The sequence below is a fragment of the Callospermophilus lateralis genome, chromosome 4 (genome assembly GCF_048772815.1).
Source record: "Callospermophilus lateralis isolate mCalLat2 chromosome 4, mCalLat2.hap1, whole genome shotgun sequence".
Lineage (NCBI taxonomy): Eukaryota > Metazoa > Chordata > Mammalia > Rodentia > Sciuridae > Callospermophilus > Callospermophilus lateralis.
In genome coordinates this window covers 21,535,791-21,552,432 of record NC_135308.1, presented here as the reverse complement: position 1 = coordinate 21,552,432, position 16,642 = coordinate 21,535,791, and the positions used below count along the sequence as shown (strand labels likewise).

Below are 16,642 nucleotides of genomic sequence, written 5' to 3'. Positions count from 1 at the left end.
AATCTATTAATAAATTTTTCTTTAACAATAATAGAATTCAGAATGCAGTGGAATTATATGTAGTTGTTAAAATATAATTTAAGAATGAATGAGAAATAGGTACAATTTCAGAAAAACAAAAATTGATTTATTCATTATCACAGCATCACTGAAGACGTTTCTTTGTGATGAACTTCAGGTAAAAGAAAATGATCCAAAAGGAGTGTGAGATGGCTGGTGTTGTGGCTCAGTGGTAGAGCGCTCGCCTAGCACATGCAAGGCCCTGGGTTTGATCCTCAGCACCACATAAAAATAAATAAATAAAATAAAAGTATATATATATATATATATATATATATATATATATATATAGAGAGAGAGAGAGAGAGAGAGAGAGAGAGAGAGAGAGAGAGAGAAAGCCACAGGATACTTAGGATATATTGATAGAAGGATATTTTTCATAATTTAGGGGAAAAATATACTCTTCTATCAGTATGAGTTCCTTCAGACAAAGACCATTGAGTGCAAGTAGTTTATTGATCCCACGAAGATCCAGTAAGAGAGTGCTTAGATAAGATCCAGAAGGGAATAGCACCAATGTAGGAAATGTTCATGAGTTGGTTTCCATTGAAGGCAAGTCCAAGTAAATTTCACTGAAAATCTTGAAAGGTACAAAGTACCCTGGAGGTGTCTTAACTGAAGAGCAAGATAACTGAAGTATTTATCAATAAACTCCTGTTGTGACTGTGGGTAAGGGCTGTCTTTAGTGTTTCTGGTCTGCTCCACATAGACTGTAGGTAGAAAAGTGCTCAGCCAGGGTTGCAGGGGCTTAGGACAGGAAAGTATCAGGGCAATCACAGGAACAGGGGACAGCAAGAGGAAGAGCAATGGCAGTGTACCTAGAATTAAGAACTAGGCACCATAGAAAAAGTCATTCATGAGCCCATTATCATAGATACATCAGAATAGATGCCAGATATATTTGATATCTATGATATCTACTGATCTATCTATTCACCTACCTATCAATCATCTGTCTAGCTATTCTGCGTGTGTTAGGTTATAATATCAAGGAGGACCCAAGAGAATACTGTAATGGTAGAAAATATCTCATTACCACCTATATTTTTCCTACGTCTTTTTAATTTCATTTCATAAAAGAGTGTGTGTGTGTGTATGTGTGTGTGCGTGCACGCGCGCTCATGTTTGATCTGAGTGAAACTTCCATCTTGAGATTCCTTGTCTCATAATGGGGAATAATAAAAGCAAAAATATTTGCAAATAAGAAATATATATATTACTCTGTTCATCCATTCATCTACCTACCTATCCACCAATATGCTTAATTTCTGTCTGTTCTGCTGTGTTCCAAAATGTTTTAATGTGGGAAATAGCTTAATAGGCAGGACTGAAATTGATAAATGTAAATAGGATTAATGACAGATATTTTTAATGTGAAGTTTTTAGAAAATATATATTATATTCTTGTATAAAAATTTCACATCTATCCTTGTTTTGTTTTATTTTATTTATTTATTTTTGTTCACAGATGGCTCTAATGAAAAGCTGCCTAATTTGGGTTTTATTCCAGTGTCATCTAATGTGATCGATAAGTTTACTGGCGACATTTTGAAGGACTTTCCTTTCCTAAAGAGGTAGATGGCCCCAAATGAGCTTCATATGAATAAACACTTGCATGAAATGGATGAGTTACTTATTAAAGATTCTTCGAAATGTATTTCACTACATGTAATATGTGCTGTAGTATATAATGAATTTAATATCAAAATATTCAATGATCTGGGCATGGTGGCACATATCTCTAATCCCAGCTGCTTGGGAGACTGAAGCAGGAGGATCCCAAATTCAAAGCAGCCTCAGCAATTTAGGGAGGCCCTAAGCAACTTAGTGACTTAGTGACATCTCAAAATAAAACATAAAAGTGATGGGTTGTGGCTCAGTGGTTAAGTGCCCCTGGGTTCAATCCCCAGTACGTACATCTATCTATGTATCTATCTATCTACCTACCTACCTATGTCTATATAGATAGATAGATAGGTAGATAAATGGGGAGAGAGAGAAAGAGAGACAGAGAGAGAAGAGACCTTTGATCACTCCTATGTAAACATGTATGTGATTTTAATCTTAGAGTACACCACTCTAGCCCCATGTTTTATTTAATGAATATTTGCGAATGTGGATGGGACTGTTAGAAACATGGAGTGGTTCTGGATTCTTAAGCTTCTTATAAACTGCTGTTTGGATTCTACCACTCGTATCATATCACAGGAAGAAGAAAGAAACCTATGATTTTCAGAAATTATTACAAAATGAAATCTGTGCTGTTATATTTGGAGGCAAGCAATGAAAACATGTGTGTATTTCTGTTTGTTCACAGTGATGATCCCATCGTTACCTCCCTGGTGAAACAAAAGGAATTTGATGAACTTGTGCATTGGCATTCTCACAGACCTCTTAGCGACGATTATGACAGGACAAAGTGCCAATATGATGGTGAGCCCAGGGACTGGGATGAAATAAATTGAAATTGAAATTGATTTCACTCTCTGTTATTTTATTTTATAGTGAAAAATTCTCACATGAGTTAAAATTAAAATAGTCTACAAGTATTCAGATGTACATCAGGAAGGATGGTAGTGGAAAAATTCTCATTTTGTGTCCTGATGGTTTGTAGGTGTCTTAGGAGAGGGTGCAAAAATATGGCATTTGTCTCCTCAAGACCTGGGCTCGGTTTTAAGAAAAGATAGTTTGTGATTTAAAAAAAGTATGTGTATTCCGTGGAGTCAAATCTGGTGAGGCCTAGTCTTTCCAGCAACTTCCACTTGGACTGCATGTAACAAATTCAAGCATTGCCACCTGCCTTTGTGCTCAGGGGTTCAAGCCACAAAAGGAAGCCATAGAACCACTGCCAGTAGATCAGCAGAGCTTGAATTGGGAATCTTGTCTCCTCAGTTCATTCCTTGTCTTCATCTCACCTTTATCTACCTCTATGCTTACCCCAACCTCCTTAGAGTTGACAAAACTTACTTTCAGAAGATGTTAAGGGATTGCCCAGTAAGTATGCTTCTATGAAATACTCATCAGCCTGCTTATAGAAATAGCTACCAAAATTCCTGTAAAATAGGAGGAGAGGCTTTAGATGAACCGTTCACATCTTTCAAAGCAGTTTGACTTGATGTACCTAGATTCAGACATAGAGAAATTAACCAGCGTGATTATTCCATTCAACTGAACATTGAAGTTTCTTTTTTGGCTGAGGGGATATGGGAGTAATTCATACCCTGATTGTTGGGCCTTACTGTGTCATTGGGTTTTTAGAATGAAGAGAGCTTTCTTTAACTGCCAAGCTCTTGGTCTGTGTCCGTGGTCCAGAGTAAGGACTTTTTTTTCCATAGAGTGATGCAAGAAGTCAGACTATCTTACATGGTTTTCTTTTTTGATTCTGCTTCTACCTTTCTCTTAACCTCATTCCCCAGGCATGGGAGAGATAAAGTCCCAAATGTGTCATTTTTTGGTAGTATCCTAATATTTTTTTTGGAAGTAGGCCATGAAAAGTGCTCTGTCACCTCTGTAAGTAGGATGGGAAATGACTCTATGAAGAAGAGACAGCCTGAATTAAGATTCTCTTTGCAAAAGGAATCAGCTCAAACTACTGTCCCATATCAGAAATAAAATACATGTCTATGGGCTGGTGGGAAGAATTAGTAAGAATGCCGCTAGAAAAAAAAATAGCAATGTTACATGTTCATCTTTCATTTTTCAGAAAAATCTAGAGATCCTCATGTTCTTAGATCCTTGCAAAAGTATCACGTTTTTCAACGATTTTATGGGAATTCATTAGAGTCAGTCTCTTCAAAACTCATCATAAGTCAAGGTGGTAAGCCAAAGAAGGATTGTCATGAGCCCAAGAGCAAAAAGACACGTGTAAGTTTTGACAAATTCTATGGATTTTTACTTTACTTAAGTTGATGTTTGTTCATCCTTTGGTGGTTAATTTTTATGTGAGACTTTTTTCATTTGATTACTTAATGTCTTATTTACTTGCTAAGAAAGTCTAACCCGCATGTAAAATGTTATATACAATCCTCTGTATATAACAACATATATTTATGTGGAAAAGAATAAAAGACATCAAGTGACTAAAGGTTTGGATTTAGAAATGTTGAAGTAACAGTAAGAGTATAGTTGTTGATTAGTTAATGACATTCAATACCTTTTTTTTACATAAGTGGTAAAATAGGTAAGAAATAACTGTCTGCTCATTTTTGCTTAATAGACTGTCTACACTCTTCCAAAGCAGTTAAATTATGAGTTAATATACCACTTTTTTTGGCTGGAAGATTAGAATTATTCATCTCCTCATTTTTGTGCATTATATTCCTGCAATCTTACTGTTTTCCTCCTTGGAATGTCATTTTTCTACTGAGGACCATACTGAGAATGGAGTAAATAAGGAAGATTCAAACCTATGTCTGGTTTAAAACTAATAGCTTATCATGTGAAAATTAACAATATCTTTGATAATATCTAAGTACAGAAAATTTGGTTAAAACTGAATTTACTGATTTGATGATTTTAGGCAAAGGTTTACTTTCTTCTTCTTCTTCTTTTTTTTTTTTTTTACTAAAATGAATTTAGTCTATAGAATTTAGTCTATTTCTGTGAAGATTAGGTAAAGTGTTTATTTTACTAAAGATATCCTCTAGAATTGAAGGTTTCAATATATTAGAGAGTGCCTGATAAACAACACCAATCCTAGCAAAGACATTTGTCACCTGTGTGCTTTATTGAATGAAGCAAGCATGGTGAAGTTATCAGAAATGAAGCATATGAAGATCCCACCCAGCCCACCCAAAAAAGAAAAGAAAAGATAAATGAAAGAAAACAACAACAAAAATATTTAGTCTCACTTTGAATTTTTTTTTTAGTTGTAGATGGACACAATACCTTTATTTCATTTATCTTTTTATGTGCTGCTGAAAATTGAACCCAGGGCCTCACACATACCAGGCAAGCACTCTACCACTGAGCCACAACTCCAATCCCCAGTCTCACTTCCTTGTACTTACTTGGGAAAATTTTGGCAAGATCCAGAAACTTCCATATCAGTAGGCTCCTAATTTGCAAATTGGGAGTGACAACAGACATCAGTCCACAGTTTGAGGATTCATCTAAACAGTTCTTTTATATTTTATTCAAGATAATGCCAAAAATACCATGAACTATTCTAGAATGTTCTCAGCGCTTTTGTGAAGCCTCTCCTTGAACTGCTTCAAAAATGCAACCAGATATGAGAATGTTTCAGCTTTTGCTTTAATAGTCAAAAAGAAGCCTCACCAAGCCCTCCTGTGATGGTTATTTCTTTTTCATGATAATGACCTTCTCATTTTTATAGCAAAATTTATTGTCAGTGAGACCACTCAATTAAACTTTTACTTTTATTGAGGAGTACCATGAATCATCTTTTCCTTTTCTGAGATATGTTATAAAACAGTAAATTTGCAAATATTCTCATCACACAGTATAAGAGATGAAGACTAAAAAAAGATCTCATCCTTTCCCCTGTTATTAAAAATTAAATAATTTCAAAGAAATTAAAACACCTTTATAATTTTATAAATATACTCTCCTACCAACAATAATCTAGGTACTCACATTAAATAAGATTTGTGTATATCAAGGGACTACGGCTTACTCTTATTTTTTTGAGACTGAACTATGTGGAATGGACTCATAATACAGAGCACTTAGAAGGTGAAAGATTGGGAAAGCTCAAATATTGTTGATTTGAATTAAATAATTAAAGAGTGATGACAATTAAAATTGACTTCATTATAAGCAAATGTTTCTTTCTTTTTTTTTTTTTTTGTACCAAAGGTTGAACCCAGGGGCATTTAATCACATCCCCAGAAACCCCCCATTCCTCTTTTTTTTTTTTTTTTTTTAAAGAATCTCACTAAGTTCCTTAGGGCTTTGCTAAATTGCTGAAGCTGGCTTTGAAATTGAGATCCTCCTGCCTCAACCTCCTGAGTCACTGGGATTACCGGTGTGCACCACCACTCTGGCAAACATTTACATATTAATTCCATGGCTAACCAGAACAGTGGAAGGGTTGTTGGAATCCTTTGCCAATACAATACTCCAATTTGTCTTTGTAGATGAATAGATCAGATTGCTAAAAGCAGGTAAAAATGAGTCTGTGTGGTGTTGAAGTCAATTGGAACCATTTATCTAGGTAGGGGAATTCGTTTGTCTCTATGTTGGTTCTTCTATTCACTCCTGTCCATCATCTTTTTCTTTATGGAATCATCAAACATTATGGACTAAATGCTTTGTGCTTGGCACCTGCAACATCTATGGCATAGTTCCATCAAGGATCTCAATCTAGTGAAGTATGACAGTAGAATTACATCTGCAGTACACACTGATGAGAGCTTTGATAGATGCCTGGTCAGAGGAAGGATGACATGACTTGGACATGAGAGAGTCAGGAAGATCTTGGTGGTAGAAATGTCTTGAGCCAATAGGGATAGGAAGGTGCTTTGGGAGAAATGGAAGAGGGTTGGCCATGCTAGAGAGAGTATGATGTGCCACTGCACAGATACACAGAAGAACAGTGATGTCATGCTATTTTGATTTCATTACATTTACTCTTTTAAGTATAATCTATACCAACTAGAAAATTAGAAGTTACCTACAGAGAGCCTTTATACTTACTAACTTGATTTGTCATATGTTTTTCATTGGTAGAGGCTTAATTTTAAGAGCATTAAAGAAGATTCTTTAAATTGGACCATTATACACTGTATACAAAGATCAACGCAAAATAGGTTGAAGGCTTAACATTTGAACTGACCCTATAAAACAGTTAGAATAAGACAGTGGGAAAAAAGCTTTAAAGAATCTTCTTTAATGCTCATTCAAGAAGGGAAGATGGTCAAAATCATCAATACGCACTTACAAATATCGGCCCACTCATGAAGTGTCATCTTTGAATAGTTCCAACTTTTTTCAAAATATTGTTTCTTTTTTCTTGGGCAGGAGACCAAGGCTGAAATAATTACTAGAGAGAATAGGAAGAGATTATTTGAAAAGGAAGAACAAAAAGAAGAGCAAAAATGGAATGCTCTGTCATGTTCTATTGAAAAAAAATTGAAAGAGAATTTAGTCTCTGGAATAAAGAACCTGGAAGATTTTCTGAAATCATGTAAAAGTAATTCAGTGAAAGTTCAAGTTGAAATGTTAGGGTTAACTGCCTGCTTGAAAGCATGGAAGGAATATTGCCGAGCTGAAGGTATGTGATTTTGGTTTTCTTATTTGGGGGAGTTGGAGAACTAACACAAATGTAATGATGACAGTTGTCATTTATTAGCTGGAAATTTGTGTTATAGGACTGAACGTAGATGGGAGACTGACTCAGGAAGATCACAACTTCAAGATTAGCCTCAGCAACTTAGTGAGACCCTGTCTCAAAAAAAAAAAGGACTGGGGATGTTGCTCAGTAGTTAAGCACCTCTGGGTTCAATTCCCAGTACCAAAAAAAAAAAAAAAAAAAAAGACTTACATACGTTATCTGATTTTATGTAGGTAGTATGATCGCTATTTTATTAATGAGCAATGACATTGTAGAGAGGGTTTCAATAGTAAATGTCCAGGAGATTTATAAGCATTATATGCCAAGTAGTGCTAAGGGAAATGACAACGAGGCACCCAGGGAGAATCTGTCATTTGCTTTTGGGTTCCAAAACAAATACTTTCTTGTTGGTCTACCATGCTCGGTTCTCCCAAAGTTTCTGTGGATTCCATATGCTCTACTAAAATTGCAAGTAGTAGAAAAGAAAAGAGCAGAAAGAAGAAGACAAGGTGAAATAGAACTGAGTAGAGATGTGCAAATCAATAGCAGTGAAATAATCATGTTTCATAATACCTCTGACATGACAGTTCTTTTGAGTAAACCTAATGGATCTGTCAGGTTGAGCATTTCCACACTCATGTGAGTCCCAGGTTCTCCTGGCCCCAGACTTTCATTCTACTGTCTTCAATCTGCTTTAGCAAAGCCAGCCTCTCACTGGGTATTTTATCCCAGCCAGGGGCAAAGGCTTAGCTTAGCCTGTTTTCTCTTCAACTAAGGTATTGAATCAGGATTTGCAGTTGTCTGCTACTGAGAGATCAGAATTCACAGTGACTTAAAGAAAATCCTACTTTATTTCACTCATTTAAATGAGGTTCACACATAGGCAATCCTGGGCTGCTTTGTGACATTAGGTTCTTTCATCTTTGTATTCCCTTATCCCTGTTGACATTCTTCTAGTTGTCTTGTTTCCCTAGATGACAGCATTCTAGCAAATATTAGGAGAAAGGGAAGAAGGCAGAATCTTCTCTCTGCAGCTCTGTGTCTCTCTTTTCAGAAGCTTTCCTAGCTGTCAACTTCTGCTTAGAAGTCCTTAATCAGGACTTAGTCGCAAGACTACACCCAACCACAATGGTTCTGGTAATGTGGACTTTTACCCAGGTACATCGAACTTCCCAATAATACAGATAATTAAATAAGGAATGTTGAGTATTTTAAAGAATCATTTGCTACAAAAAATGTCCTCGTCCTTATTTTTCATCTACTGAAACTCCACTTATTCCCTGAATCCATTTCATGAAATGTCTTTCCATAAAGCCTCCCTCAGTAGTCAGGTTCCCATAATACCTACAGGGTCAACCAGGGAGCACACATTGTCTTTCTAAGTGAACTGGAATTTCCTGAAGAGTCAGAACTCCCTACTAAATTTCCTGGGTAGTCTCCTATAGCACTCAGTAGGTGTTTGGTAATATTTATTGAATAGATAAAAATGAAAAGAAAGATGGAGTCCAAAGAGCCCTGATATGGTAAGAATAAAAAGATTAGCAGAAGGGAAGAATAAAAGGGATACACGGGGCTATAAGAAATGGAGAGGGATTATCAAAGTTTGGATCTGGCAGTTGAATTGAAGGGCTCCAATATTTATACCAAATACTTACGGTCAACACTTGTGCTCAATAATGTTGCTAAGTTTTTACCAAATATTTAAAGTTGTACCAGTATTTTTTTTGAACATAGTAGAAGAAACATGAAAATAATGAGGAAAATATTTACTGTTCTCATTAAATTTCTACAAAGTTCACATTTAATGATCTTTTTTCAATCATGAACTATATGATTTTTCTTTTTCTTTTTTTATCCCTGATACAGATATTCTCAATAACACATAGAGATGAAGCGTGAATAATTAAACTTTAATTTTATTTTATTTAGGCCTTTGTACTCCTAAATCTCCATTAATGCCAAGTAAGATAACAAATTTGAATAAGATAGGTTAGAATAATTACTCTTGGATAATGAAACTTTATTAATTTGATGCCTTTAATAAAAATTTGATTTTTTAAAAATTCTTTTTTAAAATATTTTTTTAGTTGTAGATGGACACACTATCTTTGTTTTATTTATTTATTTTGATGTGGTGCTGAGGATGGAACCCAGTGCCTCATGCGTGAGGGGCAAGGGCTCTACCACTGAACTACAATCCCAGTCTCTGATTTCTTCATTCTTTACCAAGGTAAAACCACAAAAGATATGACGATACCCATTCAAATGATGAAAAGGATCCACTCCTTGATGGAAAAGTACTCAGAGAATTTACAAGAAGCTGATCGGCAACTCATAGCCAGATGCCTTAGGTACTTAGGATTCGAAGAGTTGGCATGTTCTTTACATCCAACCAAGGTAATGTTTTTAGAGCAACTTTGTTTTAATAGAATAATTATGAGTTATAATATGGTAATACAGTCGTCTCTTTTATATTTTTTTATTGAAAATATTATCATTATTAGTAGTATACCTGCCCAATCTTGAAGTATAGTCTAAAATTACAAATCTTGAACAAATGCTTACATGGACATAAAATTAAAAGCCAGATAATTTTGAAGATCTTTTAAACTAATCTTAATTCTATCAAAACATCTCAAAACTGTAGTGTGATTGTTCAATTGTTTTTACTGTTTATCAGATTCATAGCCACAAATACCATGATGGATATTTGGAAGTCTTGATGTCTACTAGTTAATTCACAATGAAGAAAATGATTTAAGTGGTAACATGTCCATGAAATTTAAAACGGGGTTAAATGCTTTTCACATGGAAGGAACTCAATAATAAATATTTTAATCATTTAAATAATGTTGTAACTTAAAATCACTTTCAAAATAATCTTTTAAAATAATATAGGATGTGATGGATGACATAAAGAAGAAGAAAAAGAATAAATATTCAATTGGCATTGGGCCAGCTCGGTTTCAACTGCAATACATGGGCCATTATTTGATAAGAGAAGAAAGAAAAGATCCAGATCCAAGGGTCCAGGATTTTATTCCTGACACATGGCAGGTAATGATGTGAATGCAAAAAATATTTTTGCATTTTCTTATTATATGTGAACTTTGGAGTTGCTCATTATTGTTTTATGTATTATATTTGGTTTAGGCTTTTAAATATTGAATATTGAATCATGCCATTAAAAATACTTATTTAAAATGACAAATATACACTGTCCTTTTATTATTTAAAGAAAGAAAAGTTTTCATTTAATATATAGACAATTTCCTTGAAGGTATTTGACAAATTCACATACATCAATTTGAAATTTAAGATGCTCGTATCATCCCTCTGAATCCTATGACACAGCCTCCAGATTGGCCCTGTATCAACAGGATTTCATATGTAAACATATAAAGGCACACAGAGAAATTTGGGTACATTAAACAGTAAAGACAATTGTTTAGTTATGTACACACTGCATCTGCCACCATAGTAGTTGTTCTTCTATAAATGTACATAAAGCAAAATTTGATGACTATAACATTTGGAAGAAAATTATCCACTTTTGCGTACAATGAACCATATAAAATTTCTGATAAAGTAAGCATGTTTCTCTATAAAAATGCAATTTCAGGGGTTAAATCTAATAGACTGTCCCACTCAGAATCAGGCTATATTAGTCAGCTTTTCATTAATATAGTGAGATACCTGAGAGGGCCTGAATTTATAAAGAGGTTTATTTAGGTCACAGTTTTGGAGCTGCAAAGCCCAAGGTGGCATCATGTCACAGTAGGAGCAAATGTGTGAGAAAGCATCACATCTCAAAACCAAAAAGCAGAGAAAGCTAGTGGGGCCAGGCTCAAGGTTTTGTAATAAACCTCTTTTGAGAACTACTAAGAACCTCCTTGGTGCCCCGGGTGACCTCAGGACCTCTTACTAAGACCCATCTCTTAGAGGTCCTAACCCCTCCTACTTCCAGGTTGCTTCATGGACACTAAAACCGTATCCAAACCAGAGTTTGGACTTTACCTTTCTTCTGATGAGGGCGGTGGGTTACCTTAAAAAAATCATGCTGCCATTGCAGGAGCAGGAAAACCAGCTCCTTATTTCAGTTCAGGACATGAGACAGTCAGATGTTCTCTTAATTCCATACGCATTGTCATTCGGATGCCCACTTCACTCTGGGATGTGGCCCAGATTGAAGAGGTGAGCATGTTGGGATTTCCAGTGTTCTTCCATCTTCTGCTCTTCAGGTAGGTTTACATTTCTTTCGAAGTCTACCTGCCGTCGGAGTAGACGCCTGGCATTCTTCAACATAGAAAGTAGAAGATAAGCTGTAAAGTGAAGAGTCTTTGATGTTTCTCCTCCTCATCCATTTTTCATTTCCGTCATTACAAAATGCATATGGGCTGCTCCAGGGGCCTTTATTTCCCAAAGCTAGTCTGCACTTCCTAAATGAAAACTAAGGGATAAAAATCTTCCCACTAAGATATTTCATTCAGACTCACTTTTCCAGTTTTCACACATCAAGCTTACCTTTCAGATGCTCAAGAGCATAAAAAATCATATCCTCTGAGAAAATGGCAGGAGCCCTTGAGATTTTCCATTTTTTCCTTGTGTAGGCAACTCTTAGTCATTCATTCAGAGGTTCAGAAAATCATATTGGAAATGTATTAATATGTCTGTTTTGGTATATGTTGTTCATGTAATTGGAACAAACTGTGCTCTGAACCCTACAGCGAGAGCTCCTGGACGTGGTGGATAAACATGAGTCAGCGGTGATTGTTGCCCCAACATCCTCGGGCAAAACCTATGTGTCCTACTACTGCATGGAGAAAGTGCTGAAAGAGAGCGATGAAGGGGTGGTCGTGTATGTCGCACCAACCAAGGTAGCGCTCAGGAGAATGGAATATTTTCTTTCCTTCCTGAGCCTCTTTAAAAATATTGCACACAGTCACCTGGTAGATCTAGTTCACTTTATTTTATTTTGCTTTTATGCTTATGAAAGCAGTAATTAATTTTATTAAAAAATCTATGAAATAAAAGTTATGATGATTAGATAAGTTCAAGATACTACATACTGCCAAACAAGTCTTCTAAAATTTAAATTTATTTTTATTCCCACTAGTAGTATATGATATTGTACCTTCTCTTACTTGTTCCAACCTTCCTATTGTCATTTAGTAAGTGCTTGCCATACTGATAGGTGAAACCTATCATCTCATATTTAAATTAGCATTTCTGTGATTTATGACTTGGCCACTTTTATGAATGATTTAGGGGGCAATGACATTTCTTTATTAATAAGCTACTTGTGGATAAGTTTACCCACTTTTTCTTATTAATGAAAAGTATTATCTTTTCATTAATAAAAATTTTAAATATTTAGTGAAATATTTAATATTTAATGAAAAAATTATATTTTTTTCTGACAAATGATAATTATTATTTTAATGATAATATTAAATATTTGTATAGGTTTTTATGTGTTCAAATATATGAGAATACATGAAGTGTTATTTCTAATATCTTTATGGTTATGTTATAAAATTTACATTTTAATCTGTATGGATTTTAAAAATTTGTCATTAAGTGTGATATAGATGCCAACAGGTTTGTAGATTCCACTGGCCTAGATACGTACTTGATCTTGAGGAGGGTTTTCTACTCATTCTTGTATACATTCAAACTTTAGACATCTGGGGGATTTCCCAAACATGAAGGACAAGGTACCTTGGCTGGTCCTCACTCGACTTTCTTCAATGGTAAACTTATGGTTTTTAAGTCTTGGTCATCCAACTATATTATGCTTTTCATTTATGTTTTCTGTTGTGTGGACAGCATTTATTTCCTCCTCCTTCTCCTCCTCTTCCTCCTTCTTCTTCTTCGTTGTAGATTTGACAGAATGCTTTTATTTTATTTGTATGCTATGCTAAAGATCAAACCCAGTGCCTTGCACATTGCTAGACAAGTGCTCTGCCACTGAGCTACACCCACAGCCTGGCATTTCTTATTTTTATTTCAGGAGAAGACTTTTCTGTTCTACTTTAGATTGAAATTTATTAATGAAGTGCATATGCCTAGTCCAGTATCTCAAAGAAAGTACTTGAGCACATGCTACTTAGAAAGTTGGGTAAACGAAAGAAGTTATTAAGCTTTCTGCAGTCATGGCTGGACATACTTTTGGATATCTCCTATTGTCCCCTGAGATTTCACCTATCTCCACTTTATCATGTGACTATGGATTTGTTTCCTTGTCAATCAGGCTCTTGTTAATCAAGTGGCAGCGACGGTTCAGAATCGCTATACCAAAAATCTGCCCGGTGGTTTAGTTCTATGTGGAGTTTTTACACGGGACTATCGTCATGATGCCCTGAACTGTCAGGTAGGGTTTGTTAATTAATAAACTTGATATAAAATTATATGATAGTACTTAAATATCTCTGATGAAAAACCTAATGCCTTTACAAGGTCTTCTGAAAATAATTTCCTTGAATTTATGAAAGACAAAAATGGCTTTAGAGAAAATGTGATTTTGTTACATTTCAAAGAATGAGAAAGAACTCACCTTTCTCTAAGGTAATTACATTTTCATTTCAGATTTCATTTGTAGTTCATTATATCATCTTGGTTTATAAACAAATTCAAAATCATCCAGAGAATTCTCAAGTTATGAAAAATCAATTTCAATCATAATTACTTTCTCTTGATAAATACTTACTAAGTATGTTCAACATAATTTCTTAAATGTTGCATTATGGATAGTGTACCTGGAGTTAATTAAAGCTCCTATTGAGCTTGTAGATCAGTGATTAAGACTTTAACAGAAGATAAACATGTGATCATAGAACATACTATAGTACACATGGAATTACGCTACCTAGATTGGCTTTCAAGAAGGACTTTTGCCCAGATGTGGGAGTATGGTCAAAATAGCACCAGCTGTTAATGTCCCCAGTTCTGCCTCCATAGTCCATATTCTGTGATGTAGCTAGAGAGGGGGACAAAAAATGGGCTACTTTGGCTTGATGGCTATATTCATCTAGAATCCTGAGCCAGGTGAGCTGAGCTTCCTTCAAGTCTGGTTGATAGTTTGGCCTCTCCCTCAGTACCATGCTGCATCCCTTGGTGATTCTTAGCTAATATCATTCTGCCCAAACTAGGTCAGGGTTAGGTTTTAAAGAATCAAGCCTGTGACAATGAATAATTCTTCTTTCTAATCTCTTTTTATAAAAAAGAATTTAAACTTCACATCTTATATTTTAACTATTTTGGACTACAAAAACTGAAGTTTCATATGGTTCCAATGAATATCACAATATAATGAAAACAGTTCTCAGAAGGAATATTATATCCTCCTTATCAGTGTGCACATTCAGAACTCATAAGCCTATCTTATACAGTGTTATAACTATCCTGGCACATAATAAGTGCTCAAAATGTTAGTTCACATTATATCATTATTTTTAGGTGCTTGTTACAGTGCCTGCATGCTTTGAAATTCTTCTGCTATCTCCTCATCGCCAAAACTGGGTAAAAAGGATCCGATATGTTATATTTGATGAGGTAGGTGAGATATTATTTCTCTGGGTTAATATCTCTCATACTTCATTGTATCTTCCCGTTGGCTGAAGTTCATATTAGGAAGGTACTTTCTTCTGAACCATTTCCCTAGTAGATCACAATCAGTTTTCTGGCTCCCCTTTTCTCAATTGGGCCTATTGGTTCATTCACCCCATGGAGTTCTGTGTGCAAGAGGAAACATTCATTGGAGACTTTTGTTTTAGGAGAAACAGAATTCAAACATCCAGGAATAAGTTTCCTTGGAGAAAGATTTCAAAGTTCAATTTTTGATCTCTAAAGCAATAAAATTGGTTCTCTGCCAATGATGTCAATGACCCCAAATGACTTTATCTGTCATGGTGCCAATGGAAAACCAATGCCACACTCAAAATTCAAGAAGGATAGATTTCAAAGTAGTATGCGATGAAATCTATAAGGGTTAATGTAGTGATTCAGAGGTAGTAATGTGTCCCTGGGCCAAAGAGGACAAGGTAGGGAAGCATTAAACTCAAAAAAAAAAAAAAAGATTCTGATTATGTTGGCCACATCTCAGGAGTAGTTACCGCCATTGAGGAACACACCTGGCTCAAGGAAACCTTGGACTAAGGCAGCCAATGGAATGAAGACCTCAGCCTCTTTCTACTCTCTTCATCTGATCCCCTTCCAAGGCTCTCTGTCAGCCAAATCCAATGGAACCAGAGAACATGGGGGGTCCTCATGAACATATAGGTACCTCATGGAGTTAGAGAGAGAGCAGGATAAAAAACAGTGCAGATTTATAAGTCACATGGAAAATGTTTAGCAAAGTTCCAGAGCAGCATCATTAAGGATATTTAAAGAGACTAAAATATTACAAAATGATCTATCCTTTTGCTCTGAGGTATTTTTGATTTAAAGTGAGGGAAAAGATAACAAGTTTATATGGAACTTCCATTTTCCTTATCATAAACTTGGAATTACCAAACAGATTGTGCTTTTGATTTGTGTGATCCCGATTTGCTGTATTTATTTTTGGTTAATCAGTATGTATTCTATTCTGAGGGCTTTGAGTATTCATGTTTAAAAAAATCCAAAAACTTTGTCTATGCCATTGAGAGCCTTAGATTATAGTCTTATCTTGAAACTTTGAAGTGATATGACATTGGGTATCTCTGTTTTCCCAATTTGATGTAATAGTAAAACTGAAAGGCTTTGAAACCTAATATCTCTTCTGGTAGTCAGGGAAAAGTGCTAACTAACCAGTGCAAATATATTAGTATTTTATAAAGCAGTGTGTCATCTGACCAGAATAAAAAAAATGGGCAGTGCAAAATATGTATGTGTGTATATATCCATACCTATGTTTACATTTATATATTTCAAATACCTAGCTCTCATAGTAAATCCTTTTCAGTTGATTGCCAGATACGTAATTTTAATTTGCTTAATTAAGATCACATTTGAGAATCTTTCTTGAATCTAGTTTAATTTGTCAAGGTCAAAAGACATCCATTCATTTATTCAGCAAATTGTTATGGAGTGCCTCTTTAGTGCCCCATCTGTGTCCATGCTAGGAATACCCAGGTCTAAGGTTAAATGAGAAAGAGAGATTAAACATGTAAGCACACAAGTGACTGAAAACCCACATTGGTACCTACTCTGAAGAGAGGAGTGGCTAACACCTGGAAATTGGAGCAGAAATCTGGGAGCATCTCCTTGTCATGATCCAGTGTCTTTTTTTTTTTTTTTTTGACTCTT

The 16,642-nt window shown here is 35.2% G+C and overlaps 1 protein-coding gene across 1 annotated transcript in view; it reads left to right on the top strand.

Moving 5' to 3' along the window:
• Window positions 1–16,642, top strand: part of Ddx60 (DExD/H-box helicase 60) — an 84,334-nt gene that overhangs the window by 22,240 nt on the left and 45,452 nt on the right. Inside the window, exons 11-19 of the mRNA XM_076853648.1 lie at window positions 1,529–1,634; window positions 2,378–2,493; window positions 3,764–3,924; window positions 7,042–7,294; window positions 9,585–9,751; window positions 10,253–10,411; window positions 12,082–12,231; window positions 13,608–13,727; window positions 14,813–14,908. Of these exons, the coding sequence (XP_076709763.1) occupies window positions 1,529–1,634; window positions 2,378–2,493; window positions 3,764–3,924; window positions 7,042–7,294; window positions 9,585–9,751; window positions 10,253–10,411; window positions 12,082–12,231; window positions 13,608–13,727; window positions 14,813–14,908 (1,328 nt within the window). The remainder of the gene's footprint in view (window positions 1–1,528; window positions 1,635–2,377; window positions 2,494–3,763; window positions 3,925–7,041; window positions 7,295–9,584; window positions 9,752–10,252; window positions 10,412–12,081; window positions 12,232–13,607; window positions 13,728–14,812; window positions 14,909–16,642) is intronic.